The sequence below is a fragment of the Choloepus didactylus genome, chromosome 22, assembly GCF_015220235.1.
Source record: "Choloepus didactylus isolate mChoDid1 chromosome 22, mChoDid1.pri, whole genome shotgun sequence".
Taxonomy (NCBI): Eukaryota; Metazoa; Chordata; class Mammalia; order Pilosa; family Megalonychidae; genus Choloepus; species Choloepus didactylus.
In genome coordinates, this window is record NC_051328.1 from 23,510,052 (window position 1) to 23,527,834 (window position 17,783).

The following is a 17,783-nucleotide window of genomic DNA, read 5'->3' on the forward strand; positions in this document are numbered from 1 at the left end:
GTGACTGGCCTGTGATGAGTGTTCTGTAAATATTAGGTGTTGCTCTTGTACAATTAATCACTTGAGGAGATATTTGACAGTGTTGTCTGGGCATGGGGAATTTAGGAAAGTTGCCCAAGTGATTCTGGGAAATCACAACATGCTTGGTGTTGAGGATACTGAAATGAAAAGGTTGTGGTCTCAGTCATCACAGAGTTTGAGGTATTGATGGAGAAAGACATAAATAAATGGCTATAGTTCTGAAATAGAGACGTACATCAAAGGCTGAGAGGGATGGGCAGGATGGAGGATCTGGAAAAGCTCCAAAAGGAAAGAGAACATTGAACTTGTTCTACAAGGATGACTATGAAGTTGTGCAGTAGAATTGAGGGAAGAAAGTGCATTATGATCAGAAAAGAATTACCAAGACAAGAAGACACAAAAGGAAATGATGTGAATAGGGAATGAATGGCAGAGAGTCCAAGTGGTGGAAGTGTGGGGTGTATGGTGAATGGGAGGAGGCAAAGTTTGAGAGAAAGATGATTCAGTAACCTGGAGAGGATGGTCTAGGGTGAAGAGAAGTCTGTGGCTGGGAGACAATCTAGAACAGCACTATACAAAAGAAATATAATGCAAGCTACATGTATAATTTTTAATTTTCATGTAGCTACACTTTTAACAAATAAAAGAAGCAGGTGTGATTAATTTTTAAAATGTATTTTAACCTAATATACAAAATAATATCATTTCAATAATATAATTTCATACTATCTTGTTTATTCCCATACCTTTAAATGTAATCAATATTTAAATATTGTTAATAGGCTAGTTTGCATTCTTTCTTTCTTTTTTTTGAATATGTCTTCAAAATCCATTTACACTACATCCAAATTTAAATCATCCCATGTTGAACATTTTAAGTGTTCTGTAGCCAAATGTGGCCAGTGGCTACCAGATTAGTCCATACAGATCTAGAATGCTGTTACCTCGTTTAATGCCATCATTGGCAAGGGAAGATTTGGGCTGGATTTGAAGGATTGAATGCAGGGGACATTTTTGAAGCCTTTGATAACCCTTGGGCAAAAAGAATGAAGAATGTTGGATGAGGACCAGGTTTCCAGTTTGGAATGCTGTAGATAGTAATGCTGTTAAGCGAAATAGGACATCTGTGTAGGTATATCAAGATTAACAGTAATAATTTTTCTTTTCTCATTTGTTAGTATACTGTTTGCCTTTAGCTTAGCAAACTGTTATTAGTCTGGTATCAGATAGAATTGAGTATTTGAGGGAAAATGCTCTACCATACCCAAGCAATAAATATAATGTATTCTATTCGGGCAAACTAACTTAGGTCTTAGAAGAGATAGTTTATAAATTAGATCATTTTTATTTATCAGCTGCCATTCTCTGGTTTTCAACTTTGCGAAGTGCATTTCTGAATTACAGTTTGAATTTATTTCTCCTCTAATTAGAGTTGTCATATAAATAAGAGTTGGAAGAAGTGTGTGTCTTAATATTTCCTTGTGTTGTCCTCTCTGGAAGTGCCCTTTCACCTCTTCAGCTCTTAACACTTATTTCTCCAATTCCGGGAACTCATGTTCTAGATGAGAAAACTGGATCTCCAGGAGATCTGTGATTTGCCCAAGTATGCACACATTTATTAGATGTGAGCCTTTAGAACCCGCAAAATTGAGTCTTCTCAACCTAGTATATGCTGTAAATAGTTTTTTGCTTTGGGCTCCTTTATTTAGCCAAGGTCCTTTTTATGTTAGCATGAGGAAATGGAACATCTGATACTTCTTGATAACTTTGTTAATCTTTTAAAGGGATTGATGATGAGGCCCAGTTTTATCTGAAAAGGGGGCAGGCAGCTGTCTAGGTGTTAACTGGGTAATTTTATTACAGTCTAAGGTACAGTCTGCAGCCTTAGGAGTACCCTAAAGTTGATCTGACTCATATTGTCTAACTTACATCAAGGATTTCAGGACATTTTGCCTGTTTAATTTTGCAAATCTTAGATTGTCTTTTATGTACCAGACTGATTCTGGCCTCTGGAGATCTGATGGTGCCTAAGACAAGGTCTTAACCCTCTAGGAGCACAGAATTTGGTGGGCTAAGCAACAGGTAAACAGACAGCCATAATTTAGTGTCTTAACTGTACTGGAGAGAAGTTCAGAAAGGGGAGCTGTGAGGATATGATAGAGCACTTAGCTCAGACCTGGAGGCAGGAAAGGAGCCTCAGAGGAGAGACCTTGACCAAGTCTTAGAGAAGAGTAAACATTAGCTATGCAAAGGAGGGAAGGCTGAGCATTCTGAAGCAGCACTTGCAGAGGTGGAAGAGAGCATTTTGGCTTCAAGGAACTGTAACTCTACTGCATGGCCAAATTATGGTGTATGAGAGTAGGTGAAGCTAGAGATGAAACTGTGGGTATAAGGTGAGAACCAGGTCATGAAGCGTTCTGCAGGTCGTGCTGCGGAATCTTATTTTTCATCTCAAGTATTTATTAAATACTCGTGGGGCACCCATTCTATGCCAGGCCTGTCCTAGGCAATGGAAATTCAACAATAAAGAAGATAGGCAATGTACTTGCTCTCTTGGAGTTTACATTCTGAAGTGGGATGCACACTATAAACAAATAAAATTTTGATTATGTTCTGTAGTAAGGGCTATGAAAATGAAAAATAGGATTGAGAGTGATAGTGCAGGATGGGGGTGCTGTTTTATGTAGGGTGGTCAGGAAAGGTTGCTCTGATGAGGTGACATTTGAACAAAGAGCTGAAGGAAGTTAGTGGGGAGCCATGTGCATATCTTCGGGAAGAGGCTCCAAAGCAAGGGAACACTCAGCAAAAGCTCTGAGGCAGAAGCATGCTTAGTGTATTCCAGAAATCGTAGAGGGTGGGATGAGTGAAGAGGAGAGTGGTAGGTAGGGGATGAGTTCCAAATAAGGAACCAGGGAGGTAGCAGGGAACCAGGTTGTGAAGGGCTGTATTGGCCTCTGTGAAGACTTTGCCTTTTACTGGGAGTTGGTTGGGGCACAGTTGGTGGGTGTTAAGCAGAAGAGTGATGTGAGCTGACAGATTTTAACAAGATCATTCTGGTTAATATGGAAACTAGACTTGGTTGGGGAGCCAGTGTGAAAAAGGAGAGATTGGTTAGGAGAATGTAGTAATAGTCCAGGAAAACGATGATGGTGGCATGTACTAGAGTGAGGATGGCAGAGGAAAAAGTGGAAATAAATTAGAGGATTGTAAGCATGATCAAATCATTGTATTTTAGAGAAGTGATTCTGATGGTGTGTTGGAAAAAAGAGCTGAAGAACAGAAGCCAGTTGTTATCCTGTCAAGGCAAGAAATGATGCATAGCTTAGACTAGACATTTGTTTAATGGTCAGCATATTCTTTACTGTTAGCGAAACCTCCTTGGGGAAGCAGAGTAAAAGCAGGAGCCCACATGTGCAATTTGGGGACCAGAGCAGAGAAATCCAGGTTGACAGATGACTATTCATTGCTAAACTAAAGGGGTTGTATGATTAGAGGACATGGTAGGCATTAGGGAGAGGGTGTTAGTTCCTACAATTTAAAATGTCTGCCTTTGTCCAGCCCCTTTTTCTTTGTTGGCCAGGCACATTCCAGGCTCATCTTCCCTTCTCAGTCCCTGGACTGGATTCCCATCTTTGCTTTTTCCTTCCAAATGGTACTAGCCTCTTAAGGCCTAGTGCATAGCTTTCCTTGATGATTTCCCTCCCTCTCAGCCATGCTTCCCTGCTCTGAACATCTGTAGTGCCTCTCTTTACTGTGTATTGTCTCATATCGTGCTCTGATAAATAATACATTTAAAAATAAACTGAAACCTATTCAAGGACTGCAGTGCTTTTCATTTGCATTTTTATTCTACCACTCTGTCTATAGGAAAGCCAGGCACTTAGTAAATATCTACAGTCCTCTTACCTAGCACAGTCAGTTGCCTGATCTTGGTCAGAAAAATCTCCCATGTTTCATCCTCTCCCCGTACCGGTGGGGATACAAGCTGCAGTGCTGAGCAGGAATATGGTACAGAAGAACCAGTGTTATATGTGGATGTAGTCATGAACTTCACTCCATAGGAGATGGAGCCACTCCTATCTTCTCTCAAATTCTAATCTCATCTTTCTGCTTAAAGTTCAACCATGTAGTAAACAGATGTTTATTGTGGGGCAGGTACTTGCTGGGCACTTGTGTTTTAGAGGCTTAAAAAAAAAGGTATAATTCCTGCTCTCATAAAGCTTACAGTCTAACCAGGAAGACAAGCATTAAATTGATTATTAGGTTTATTTGAGTACTTGTGGGTGTGCAAAGTGGTGAAAGCACATAATAGGGGAATTGATGACTTAAGATCCACTAACTAACATCTGAAATATGAAATGATATTAGCTAAGGAATAGACTGGTGGGAGGGGGAGAGAATGGTACCTTCAAGGAAATTGAAAGAAGTCCAGTTTAGCTATAGCTAAACAAATGGAGGAAAAGGGCACCAGATAAGGCAGAAATCTCCATGAAACCTTCTCTCACTGCTCCAGCTAACTCACAGCTCTGCTCTCGGTGTCTTTTCAAACTAATTGCCTTTACTATACTTTATTTTATACTTCCTGAGATAGAAGTCTAACCAGGACCAGAGGAGATATTTTGAGGATGGCATGATCACCGGTGTCTCATGGCTTAACAAGGCCGAGGGAGGCAAGACAAAGATCAACCCACAACCATCAGAACTGACAATGGGAGGTGTTGGCGTCTTAGCCAGCTTACTTTCAGTGGGGCAGAAGAAAAAGAAGCATGGCTGGAGTGGGGTAGAAGTGTGAAAAGACCTTTAACTTAGCAATTCCAATTCTAGTTGTCTGTCCTAGAGAAATTCTAGCATATTTGCACAAGAATATTTATCACGGTAATATTAGTAATAGCAAAATATTGGAAACAATCCAAATGTCTATTAACAGGGAACTGGTCCATTTATTCACTTGCCAAGTATTTTTTCGAGCATACACTTTGTGCCAGGAATTGTTCTAGGCACTGGGCATATGACTGATCCAGATGGATAAGTTCCCTGTTCTCCTTGCTCCCATGGAGCTTTCAGTGGGAGGAGATAAACAACAACAAGTAAGCTAATCTCAGATAATAGAAGTACAAGTGTCCTTTTTTATCTGAATCTCTTTGGTTCCTGAGTTTCAAATAGCAAGAATTTGAGGAATATGAGGAAAATTTGAAGAATTTGAGAATTTGAGGAATATGAGAATTTGAGGAATATGAGGAAAATTAAATGGTAATATGATAGAATGCAAATTAGAGAGAGGTGCTACGGCAGCCTTTCCAAGGAGGCAACACTTGAAATGAGTCCTCAATAACAAATTGTCAGCCATGTAGAGGTGTTGAGGGTAGCAGGAGGAGCAAACATAAAGGCCCTGGTGGGAACAAGTTGATGTACTCAAGGAACAGCAAGAATCAGCATGGCTAGAACCTGGTGAGTGACAGGGAAGTCTGAATTTTATTCTGAAGTTCAATGGGACACCATTGGTTTCAGGCGGTAGTTATATTTTGATACCTCTGTACTATGGAGTACCATGAAGCAGTTCAAAGGGATAAGGTGAAGTTATATATACTACTTTGGGAAGATCTCCGAGATATAGTTAAATGTAAAAGCAAGTTGTAATCTTCTTGACCAAAAGGGGGATGTGAAAGGAAATGAAATAAGCTTCAGTGGCAGAGAGATTCCAAAACGAGCTGAGAGGTCACTCTGGAGGGCACTCTTACGCACACTTTAGACAACCCTTTTTAGGTTCTAAAGAATTGGGGTAGCTGGTGGTGGATACCTGAAACTATCAAACTACAACCCAGAAACCCATGAATCTCGAAGACAGTTGTATAAAAATGTAGCTTATGAGGGGTGACAATGGGATTGGGAAAGCCATAAGGACCACACTCCACTTTGTCTAGTTTATGGATGGATGAGTAGAAAAATAGGGGAAGGAAACAAACAGACAAAGGTACCCAGTGTTCTTTTTTACTTCAATTGCTCTTTTTCACTCTAATTATTATTCTTGTTATTTTTGTGTGTGTGCTAATGAAGGTGTCAGGGATTGATTTAGGTGATGAATGTACAACTATGTAATGGTACTGTAAACAATCGAAAGTACGATTTGTTTTGTATGACTGCGTGGTATGTGAATATATCTCAATAAAATGATGATTAAAAAAAAAAAGCAAGTTGTAGAACAATATGTATAGTGTTTTACAAAAAGAAATTTGTGTGTGTGTGTGTGTGTGTAAAACATGAAAAGGGTACTCTAAAGATACACACCAAACTGTTAATAGTGATTATTTCTGGGGAGTAAAGTGAAGTTGGTGGTGGGGGTAAGGGAAGGCTGTCACTTTTTACTCCCCACTGTATTTGGCTTTTGTAACACTTCCACAAGGGAAAAAACTGGCAGTGAGGAATGGGCGATTGTATAAGAAGGTTTGAAGAAAAACAAGAAGAAAGTTAAATGGAGATACAGATTTGGAGGACAGTTGCCTCACATGACTGTCCTGCCTGCTGTGCTAGATCCCGTACAAAATTCTGTAGTTAAACCACCAGTGTGGCCCCCTCAGAACATCAAATATGTGGTCACACTTCTGATAGATCCTATGGTGTGTTCCCAGTATTGCTGTGGGAATGTTTGTGGAGTTGATCCCTCATTGAGCAGGAATCTGATCCTACAGGAATTAGTGACATTCAAAGATGTGGCTGTGGACTTCACCCAGGAAGAATGGCTCCACGTGGACCCTGCTCAGAGGAGCTTGTACAGGGATGTCATGCTGGAGAACTACAGCCACCTGGTTTCACTTGGTAAGGATGTCTTCCCTCAGTGTCTTACCTGTTGGTGGGTCTTTCCTTTCTCAACTGCTAAGGTTGTGGTGCTCATACCTTAGCTAACTGTGAGCAGGGTGTTCAGGGGTCTGAGCTTGTTAATCTCTTTGTATCCCAGCTTTATGGGTTGTGATCCTACTCTCAGACAAAAGGTCTGTATTTTACAGAATTGGAAATAGACAATTTTATTACATGACTCCTTAAGTTGCACCTTTTTTTTCCTTCAGCGTTCCTGAGAATCAAGGACTAGTACTGACTTATAGGAGGGTTCTCTGTCCACTTGACAAACAACCAAATCTTGTGTATTTACCCATGAGCAGGATATCAAGTTTCCAAGCCAGAGGTGATCTTCAAATTGGAGCAAGGAGAAGAGCCATGGATATCAGAAGGAGAAATCCAAAGACCTTTCTGTCCAGGTAAATGAGTGAGAACCAGGCATGTAGGAATCAACACAGATAATGGCACAGCTTAGGGAGGAGAGAAGTGCCTTCAAATTGCTGATTTGGGAGCTCCTAGAGCTACAGAGAGGCTGAAGCCATTTGGTTTGAGCTTTCCTGGGTGACTCCTTTGTCTCTTCTACAACAGGATGCTCCTGTTGTTAGTAGGTTTAAGAGGAAAAGATACTCCTCCTTCATTCCTAAAAGTAGCCTTTTGTCCTAAACTCTAAATAGAATCTCTGCTTATCCTGTAACCCCATTTATTGGATTATATTCTCCTCTGGCATCCTCAGTCTCTTCATTTAGAGATTCCATTTCATACCTATTCAGAAATATTCCCATATCTCCTCTTTTTGTCTTGTTGCTTTCAGTCGGATGTTCCAGACTTGTAGGAAATACCCACAGTCTATTTTCTCCCTTTATAACCTGCCTTCAGACTTCTTTTCCTGACCATACTACTAAAACACTTGTTTGGGGAACAACACCATCTTCCTTCCATCTCCCCTTTATTCTGATTTGATTCATTGTTCCAGTATTGTCATCCTCTCCTGTGCTCCTTGCTTTTTAAGTGCTTCTTGGCTTTTAGGTCTTTGGGTTACCTTGCTTTTCTCTCCCTAAGCAAATCTGCCTGAAGACATCTGCCCTCTAGCCTCCTCTTCTTGCTCTTTATATAATCTCCCTAAAGGGTGCCTTCATTCTGGTAGTTGCAGCTATTTATTTCATGCTGTAGACTTGGAAATCTTCCTTACTTGTATTCTGGCCACAGTTTTTTTCTTTTCATGGGACCTCTCTTCTCAGAAGTCCTACTCAGTTCATATTGAATATGTAAAAAACTAAAAATTAATCATCTTACCTTTTGTTACCTTGCTCATTACCCATTTCTACCCTCACCCATTAGATACCACTTTCTAATTCCTTAGGCCAGACACCATAATCAGTATACTCTACTTCTTTCTTTAACCCCTCCACTTGATTTCTCCAGATTATTTTCCTCCTTTGAAAAATACCTTGGATTTTCTTGTCTTTTAACTGTTACTGGTAACATCCTAAATCAGGCCTGTGCTTAGATTGCTATAATTCCCAGTTGGAATTGCTCACTCCATCTTTTCTTTTTATAATCCATACTGGGATTTTTCTTTTTTTTCTTTTTTGTTTAATAACAGCTTTATTGAGATATCTTTCACCTACCATAAAATTCACTCTTTTAAAGTATACAATTCAGTGGTTTTTCATATTTACAGATTTGTGTGACCATCACCACCATTTAATTTCAGAACATTTTCATCACCCCAGAAAGAAACCCTGAACCCATTAGCAGTCACTCCCAATCCCCTGCCCCCTCCTGCCCCTGGCAACTGTTAATGTACTTTCTAACTGTATGGATTTGCCTATTCTGAACATTTTATATAAATCGAATCATACAATATGTGGCCTTTGTGACTGGCTTCTTAGCATAACATTTTCAGGGTTCATCCATATTGTGCCGTGTATCAGTTCTTCATTCCTTTTGATTGCCATATAACATTCTGTTGTATGGATATCCCACATTTTGTTTATCCATTCATTAGTCTATGGACCATATTGAATTTTAATGCTTTATCTTCATAAAACACCCACTTCTGACAAAATCTAGCTATTATTCCCTGCACCTTGTTATAGAAAATAGAAACTCTTTCAATTTAAACTTCCAATATTGTCTTTCCATTTCTGCTAAAACAAGCTCTACTTAAGTTGAATGTCTTTTAGTATTCCCTATAAGTAACATATACCTTACCTCATTATATAATGCTTTCTACCTATCCAAAGTCATATATTCTTTGAGTTCAGGGTATACCTAATCCATGAAACATAATATGTACTAATACATTTATTTATTTCTTCCTTGATAAAAAGTACCATTTAGATTATCTCTGCTACACAAGTTCAGATTTAATAATATACTATTCAGTGATTTTTGTTTTGTTTTGTTTTTTAATTTTTGAAAGATTGACTTGTTTCTATTGTTGGATTTCAAGCTCCTGGTGGAAGAGTCTATTTATTATATTTCTTTCTCTATTGCAGAGCATCTAGAAGGTAGTCAAAAATTACTTGATTGATTGTTACGGAATCTGGCTAAGGAGAGAACTTTTTCAATTCATTCATTTCAACAAGCATTTCTTGAATGTCCCACTGAGAAGGATTCTAAAAGAAATACAAAGCATTCCCTGCCCCTACGAGTTTAGAATTGGGTCTAGTTCCAGGGTAAGGAGTTTGGGGGTTTGGGGCCCCTTAGTTGTTTTTATTCTCTCAACATTTATTGTGAAAAATTTCAAACATATGGAAAAGTTGGAAGAATTATACAGTGAATATCCACATACTTATTACCTAGATTCTACAGCTGTTCACATTTTGTTATATTTGTTTATCAACCCACCTTATTTTTTGGTGCATTTCCAATTAAGTTGTGGACATGAGTACATTTCACCGCTGTATATTTCAATATGCATACCATTAACTAGAGTTCAATATTTGGTTTGGTCTTTTTTATTTTTATTTTTTTGAGAAAAAACTACATACAATGAAATACTTGACTCAACTGTACCTTTCATTCAGTTTTGACAAATGCTTTCACCCATCTAACCCAAACTTCTATCAATATGTGGTATTTCCAACACCCCAGAAAGTTCCCTCTCTGTAGTTTTTCAAGGTTGCTGTTCTTAGAACCTATAAATTAATTAACTCTTTACTTTTGGTATTTTAAGGTAAATGGGTTCAAAGGTCAATTTATTATGCATATTGAAATAAATCCTTTTTGGTCAAGAGAGGTGATTAGTGTAAAACCCAAACTCGAGTAGACTAAAACTGCAGCTCCAGTTGTAAGGGCAAGGATAATTTGCCTCCTGAAATATTTTTTTCTCACCTTGTGAAGTTTAGTCCTCAGTCTCAAGTATGTCAAAGAATCATTCAGTTAGATCATGACTGTAGACTTTCTCTGCAGGAGATCTGGACCCTCAGAAGTGACTTTGAAGAAATTATGAAGTGTATGTAGTAGGAAAATAGATTTTCTGGTGGCTTGTAAAATGGGCAGGAATCACGAAGAGTAGATAGGAGCCTGCAAGCTGTACTCTGATCTTATTCCATTTGTATCTATGCCTTATACTCTCATGCTCACCTATTCCCTTGTTCCCTAACCAGTCCTCCTAGATGGGATTGCTTCATTCTCCTGACTTATCACATACTGTAGATCTCCAATCTTTACTGTCATCTATCCTCACTTCCTTTCCTCCATTTTGCCTCTTGTCCCCAGGCTGTGGGACTAATTTCACAACAGAGTCATGTGTAATTTATACCTCTTTCATTTCCTCATTTCTGCTGTAGCAGGTTGTTTCAACAGGAGGGATTAGGGGACTTTTTGCACTTTGGATTTCTTTCAGACTGGGAGACCAGGCCTGGAGCCAAATCATCAAATCTGCAGCAGGGCATATCTGAAGTGTGCCATAGCACAGATGATTTCTCACATGCCGCATTAGAAGATGTCTGGAATGTTAGTAGTCAACTAGAGAGGCACCAGGAAAATTGGAAGAGACTTCTGGGGCCAGATGCTTCTGCTAACACCCAGAAGAAAATAATCACACCAGAGGAAAGTTTTGAGCAGAAAAAATTTGGTGAACACTCTAGATTGAGCACAGATCTGGTTACACAAGTGAATATTCCTTCAACAATAAGACCTAATGAATGTGATATAGTTGGAAACAATTTGGGACATAATTCAGACTTACTTAGTCAGAGTGATATCCTTGCAAAAAAGAAACCCTATAAGTGTAATAAATGTAGAAAAGCTTTTATTCATAGATCATCACTTAGTAAACATGAGAAAACTCATAAAGGAGAGGGATTCCCCAATGGTACAGATCAGGGAATTTGTCCTGGAAAGAAACACCATCAGTGTACCGACTGTGGGAAAACCTTTCTCTGGAAGACACAGCTTACTGAGCACCAGAGAATTCACACTGGGGAGAAACCCTTTGAATGTAATGTGTGTGGAAAGGCCTTCAGGCATAGCTCATCCCTTGGTCAACATGAGAATGCTCATACCGGAGAGAAACCCTATCAGTGTAGTCTCTGTGGGAAAGCCTTTCAGCGCAGCTCCTCCCTTGTTCAACACCAGAGAATTCACACTGGAGAAAAACCCTACCGATGTAATTTATGTGGGCGGTCCTTTAGGCATGGCACATCCCTGACTCAACATGAGGTCACGCATAGTGGAGAGAAACCATTCCAGTGCAAGGAGTGTGGGAAAGCTTTTAGTCGATGTTCTTCCCTTGTCCAGCATGAGAGGACTCATACTGGAGAGAAACCTTTTGAATGTAGCATATGTGGGAGGGCTTTTGGTCAGAGCCCATCCCTCTATAAACATATGAGGATTCATAAAAGAGGCAAGCCTTACCAAAGTAATAATTACAGCATAGACTTCAAGCACAGCTCATCTCTTACTCAAGATGAAAGCACTCTCACTGAAGTAAAGCCCTATCATTGTAAGGACTGTGGGGAAGACTTCAGTAACATTACAGACTTTACTGACCATCAGAGGATCCATACTGGAGAGAACACCTATGATTCTGAGCAGGCCTTTAGTCAGCAACCTATTTCTCATGCTGGAGAGAAACCTTATCATTGTAATGTGTGTGGAAAAGCTTTCAAAAGGAGTACAAGTTTCATAGAGCATCACAGAATTCATACTGGAGAAAAGCCCTATGAATGTAATGAATGTGGAGAAGCCTTCAGTAGACGCTCATCACTTACTCAGCATGAGAGAACCCACACTGGAGAGAAACCCTATGAATGTATTGATTGTGGAAAAGCCTTCAGTCAAAGTTCATCCCTTATTCAGCATGAGAGAACTCATACTGGAGAGAAACCCTATGAATGTAATGAATGTGGGCGAGCCTTCCGAAAGAAAACCAACCTGCATGATCATCAGAGAATTCATACTGGAGAAAAACCCTATGTTTGTAAGGAATGTGGGAAAAACTTCAGTCGAAGCTCAGCTCTTACTAAACACCAGAGAATTCATACTAGAAATAAACTCTAAGAATCCTAAAATTAAGGAATGTGCAGAAACTTTTAGCTAAAATATTGTTTTATCTCCTGCATTCTTACTGGAGAGAAAACTTGAGAATGTAATGAATTATGTGTGTGTTTTGTATGTTACATGTGGAGAAAACTCTGTGCCAGTAGGCAAAATGTTTTTTTAATACATAAAAGCCACATTCTCAGATCTCATTACAGACTTTAGTAAAAAAAAACTTCTGGAAATATCACATATAACCAGTTGGAGTTGATTCACCTATATATTGGACATTATGTAACTTTTAAATATACATATGCAGGGGGTTCCCAGCTTTTAACACCTTGACTTGTATCCTCCACTGTTTACAGCCATTTAATAAATAAAACTCCTGCAGTCATGACCTCATTTTTAAAACCACTTAACAACTGCATCCAACTGCAGCTCTTATACTAAATTCACCATGGAAACCAATTTCACCTCCAGAAATTTCACCATTCAAAGAATTAGATCAGCTAGTCCAACCACTTCATTGTACAGATGAAGAAACTGAAAGCCAAAGATGTGAAGTGGTTTGTACAGTGATACAGCTTATAATGGCAAAGCTGGGTGGAGAATGCAGGTGTCCTGGATCTTTGGCTCCCATGATTTTACCACTAAAAAGGTATTTTGGGATTCTGAGGGATCTAAAATAAATCTTAAATCAGTTGCACAAGCATAATGAGCACCCCTGAGTTGGACACTTTGGGGATTCATGAAAGTGTAAAAAGTGAAACACATACAAATTTGTTACAGACTTGTTTAAAGCAACTTGTTGGAAGCTTACAAACCAAAATGGTACAGACTTTAAATGGTTAAACTACTGGTTACTGTTTTCCTTTTCCCAATTTTAATAATTGCACAGTTAAGTCCCCTTTTTGTGCTTTTCATAAATTATTCCCATGAAATAGCACTGCCCAAGCTTCCTATATCAGATCTTCGGGAAAACAACACAAAACTAAGGGAAAATGAGAATTTTACCCAACAGTAATTTTACTTTGGAGAAGCATAAATCCAGTTACCTGCTAACATGAATTTTGTCTTGATTCACTTTGAAGAAAGAGTAATTGGTTCATGTGTGCTAAGGAAGTATTTCACCAAAAAAAAAAACAGAACCTTTTAGATCCATGGTGCTTTTCCATCAGTGAAACATGAGCTAAACTTCAGTGTCCCACTCTGGCCCTTATTATTTCCCTGACACCTGAGGGCTTTCCTAAAGGAATTTCCAGAACCTTTGTTCGTTCATTGGCACCAAAAGTGCAGACAAATTTTGAAGCAACTGTGGACGTTGATGCCTTTCACAGAAGCACCACATCCCCTTAAGATACGGAAATTTTCCCAGCCATAATGATGAATTGTGGAGAATGGTGATGCAGGTGGTGTTGATCATGAACTTCCCCTCCTGGCTTCTTTGCATGCCAGATAGCAGGCCCCCTGGCCCTTCTCTCATCCTGGACAGCATGAGGCAGCTCCCAAGCATTCTTTGTCATTCTTTGCAGAGAAGTTGTGTATGTGGCTGAAATGTGGGATGGCTAGCCCAGTCTACCACCTGTGAAACCAGGTGTACTCTGTGGTAGATCTGCCCTTCCAAGATGTTTACCATTCAGGAAACCTTATGAGGCTTCATGCTTGGCACACACACAGTGCCAAAGCCATGCTTGTATTGTCTGATACACAGCTTGGCAATGGGTAATTCTACCCAGACTCTCCCCTTCTGATTGGCTAGGATGCGTCAGGAACTCATGTTGCTGATGATTATTTGGGGATCTCCAAAGTAAGCTGTTTGCAGAAATGGCATGAATTGTAACCATTAAGTACTGCCCCAATGTTATAGAAGTTTATAAAGAGTTTCAGAAGACAGAGAGACCACTGGTTTGTGTGTGGAGCCTGGCCTAAATTCAACCAATCTGGACCTCAGTACATCTTCCTTGAAAGGAGAGATGAATGTGTGGCTGATTGAGCAGAGGACTTTCCTAGGCCCAGTAACCACACGCCATGTGCTTATGAACACCCAGCTTTTTAGGACCACATCAAATGTATCCTTGTAACATTTTTGTATTATTTCAATAAATAGCCTTTTTGGTTGAATGGGAGTCAGTTTGTCTTTTTCAATTTTCAGAACTTGGCTAAAATTAAGGAACTGTGCATCAAGACTGAGGAATTAACTGCTAAACTCCTCACAGCCAGGTGAGTTGAATAGTAGGTACTATTTATTGAATGCTTACTACCTGTTGTGCTAAGAGCTTTCCATAAGTCATTTCATTTAATCCTTAAAACATCCCTCTTATGGGTGTTGTGGTAGCTTTTGTCTTTGCCCAGCTTCTTTCTCCCTCTTCCTTGTAACAATCCCTGCTTCATTCACCCCAGGAACACATCGGGATATCTGCCAGGCTTAGTAATAATAATAGCAGCAGGCATACGACCTCATTGGGCCAGAATTTTTTTCAAGTTCTGCTGCTAGAGAAACTTCATTTAGGGGTTACTGGGCCTGGAAGGTTAAGGTAAGAGCTGCCTGGGGCCCAATTCCTTACCAGAGGTAGGAGATCTATTATAGTAGGAAAGAAAGGCTGGCAGTTGTTTTCAATCCCTGAAGACCTTGGACCTGGCTTGATTTCTGAAGCTCTTCTTGGAATTCAGTGAGCTCCTCACTAGCAGTTCAAATACTTCTCCTCCTTGCTTAAGCTAGTTGATTGCATTGAAGAAACTTGTTTGATAATGGAAAAAGAAACCCCAGAGAAGTAAAGTAACTTGCCCAAGGTAATACCCAAACAGCAGGTTCAGGCTTCAAACCCAGGGTTCAGGCTTCAAACCCAGGACTGTCTGGCTCCACAGGCATAGCTTTTAACCTCTACCCCTGATGTCACCAGAGCCCTGTTATGTTAAGGCGCTATTTATATAGCACAGTGTCACTGGGGGTGAGTAGATGAAGGGATGTTGTGACAGGTTGGTTTGGAGACTGAGCAAAGACAAAATGCTGAAGTCTTAGAATGCTTTTCCCAACTATTTCAGTAAATTAAATCCCCTAAATTCACCCATAACTGTACTATCTAAATATATTACTTATTTACATTTGACCATACTGTAGGTAAAATCTTGTATCATACTTTTTAGAATGTTATCATAAATATTTTCCATGTTGCTGCAGTCTTGTAATCTCCTTAACAAGTCTCCTGTTGAGATGTTAATTTGGATTAGTTTTGGTATTGGTTTTTATAATAATGACATTGAATACTTTTCTCTAAGTACCCCCACCTTTTTTCTATTGGATTTTTTCTGAAAATATCCAGAATGAGTTCAAATAAAATCTAAAATGGGACTACTGTGTCAGCATGTAGAGGGTGGTATATCCAGACGATGTGAGACTCATAAAATAAAGCTTTCTACCTTGATGCAGGAGTAATAGTCTCAAAATTGCAAAAGAGAGCCAAGAGAAGCCAGTCTCCCACTGCTGCTCTGCACCCCCCTTCCTGGGTGTGTCTGGGAGAGGACCACAGGGCAGGTGGCATATCTGCCAGAGCATTCAGTGCAGCTCTGTGCCAGCACTGAAAGACAAGGAAATACTTATGCATGTCTCAGTCCTGCTGATGTGATGCTTGGTTCTTTATAGCTGCAGTGGACTTCTACAAATACTGAATTAGTTAATTCTTGCTCATCTGTTAGAACTCAGTGTCACTTCAGGGAAGGTTTCCCTGACTCCTCTGCTTCAACTTGATTGGTCTCCCTCTTTTACATGTTCGTAGATTACTATTAATGTTCTTCATGTTACCCACCGCAGTTTGCATTTATGATTGCTTGGTTTTCTTTTTTCTGTGCTGGGTTGTGAACTCCAGTTAGGCTAACTTTTTTGTTCCCCTGCTTATAACAATACCAGGCATATTGTGGTTACTCAATATATAAAGTCTTGTTTAATGAGCAGTTGGTTGGAGATCTGTTAGTAGAGAAAGATTAGCTTACAAATGGAAAGATGCTCAATCTTGAAATGAGAAAGTTGCAAAATAAAACAATGAGATACTATTTCACCCATTAGGCTGGCAAAAATTAAGTCTTGAAGGAGGGCTGTGAACTCATGTACATGTTGGTAGGAAGGTAAATAGGTATAATCATTTTGTGGAGTAATATGGCAATATCCAGTAAAATTGTAGCTAAGTGTACCTCATAACCCAGCAATTCCACTTCTATATATATATTCCCCAGTTCATTTCCTGGTCCAGTCAGTGTCCCACTTCCCAAGTTCCTATTTTATATCTTCTTTCTTTTCAAACCTCCCCACTTCTCATTCACCTGCCAACCTTGTTTCCTAGTACTCTGAAAAAAATGTAAGTAATCTGAAGATAATTACTCCTGTGTCCATGCACTCTTCTTTGCCTCCTTGCCTCCTGGTTGACTTCTCTTACCTAAGACGAACTCCTCCAATGAATGAGATCCTATGCTTAATTAAGGGCATTGCTCACAATTGTCCTCTTTACTGCATTGCCTAGGAGAAGGAATAATGGATCTTGTCTACTGGGTCTTTCTCATCAGCATAATAACATGTAATCTTCCTCATCTTTAAACACACACACATTCTTTATTCATTATCCCCCTCTCCCTTACTACATTTCTTGCTTCACTTAATAGCAAGAGTCCTCAATAGAGGTATCTAATACTTAATACTCATTGTCTCTATTTCTTCTCCTCCCATTCTCTTGTATGCATTCCAGTCACTGTTCTTGTCAAATGTTTCTAATGGACTCCGTGTTACTGAATCCATTGATCATCTTTCAGTCCTTTTACTTGACCTTGCAACATTATTTGACACAATTGCTCACTTCTCACCCTTGACCCATTTTTTTTTCACTTGGCTTCCAGGTTATCACACTTACCTAGATTTCCCTGTACTTGACTCATTGCTACGTCTTCCCAGTTCTTTATCTCCCTTTGGTCTAGACAAAGGTTCGGTATTTGGACCTCTTTTCTTTTCTACATTACCCCCTTGGGGGCTCTCATCTGTTCCATGGCTTCAAGTATCTATCTATTGACAATTTCATCATTTCTATCTCTGACCCAGAATTCCATACTCATAACCAACTGCCTACTCGAGTTGGATATCTGACAGACATCTTGAATCTAACATGTCAAATAAGGTGAACTCATGATCTCCCTCTCCCAGCCCTATGTTCCTCCCTCCGTCTTCTCCATTTGGTTTAAAAGGCAACCCCATCCTTCCAGTTGCTGAAGCCTAAAACGAGAGAAACATTTTTTCGCCCAAAGCCTCCAAGCAGTCCTGTGCTCGGTTTGAGGATCACAGCTCCAGTGTTTCAGATGCTCTTTAGAGCTGCAATATAGGAAACTAGAATTTCTTGCTTCCTACTTCTAAAGCCCATCATGAACAAGGACAGGGCAGCAGAAACCAGTAGCCCATGGAC

At 39.6% G+C, this 17,783-nt stretch overlaps 1 protein-coding gene across 8 annotated transcripts in view; it reads left to right on the forward strand.

Moving 5' to 3' along the window:
- The window catches only part of ZFP90 (ZFP90 zinc finger protein), a 44,695-nt gene that overhangs the window by 13,303 nt on the left and 13,609 nt on the right, over positions 1–17,783 (forward strand). For 3 of the 8 annotated variants that reach the window (XR_005213827.1, XR_005213826.1, XR_005213828.1), the window contains exons 3-5: positions 6,708–6,834; positions 7,176–7,271; positions 14,498–14,565. Coding sequence is in view for 5 of the 8 variants with exons in the window: in XM_037816063.1 (XP_037671991.1) it covers positions 6,708–6,834; positions 7,176–7,271; positions 10,706–12,363 (1,881 nt within the window). In the remaining 3 variants the exon portion in view is untranslated. Of the gene's footprint in view, positions 1–6,707; positions 6,835–7,175; positions 7,272–8,533; positions 14,472–14,497; positions 14,566–17,783 lie in introns of those variants that run through there. The other 5 variants (XM_037816064.1, XM_037816067.1, XM_037816063.1 and 2 more) reach the window with 4 other exon arrangements.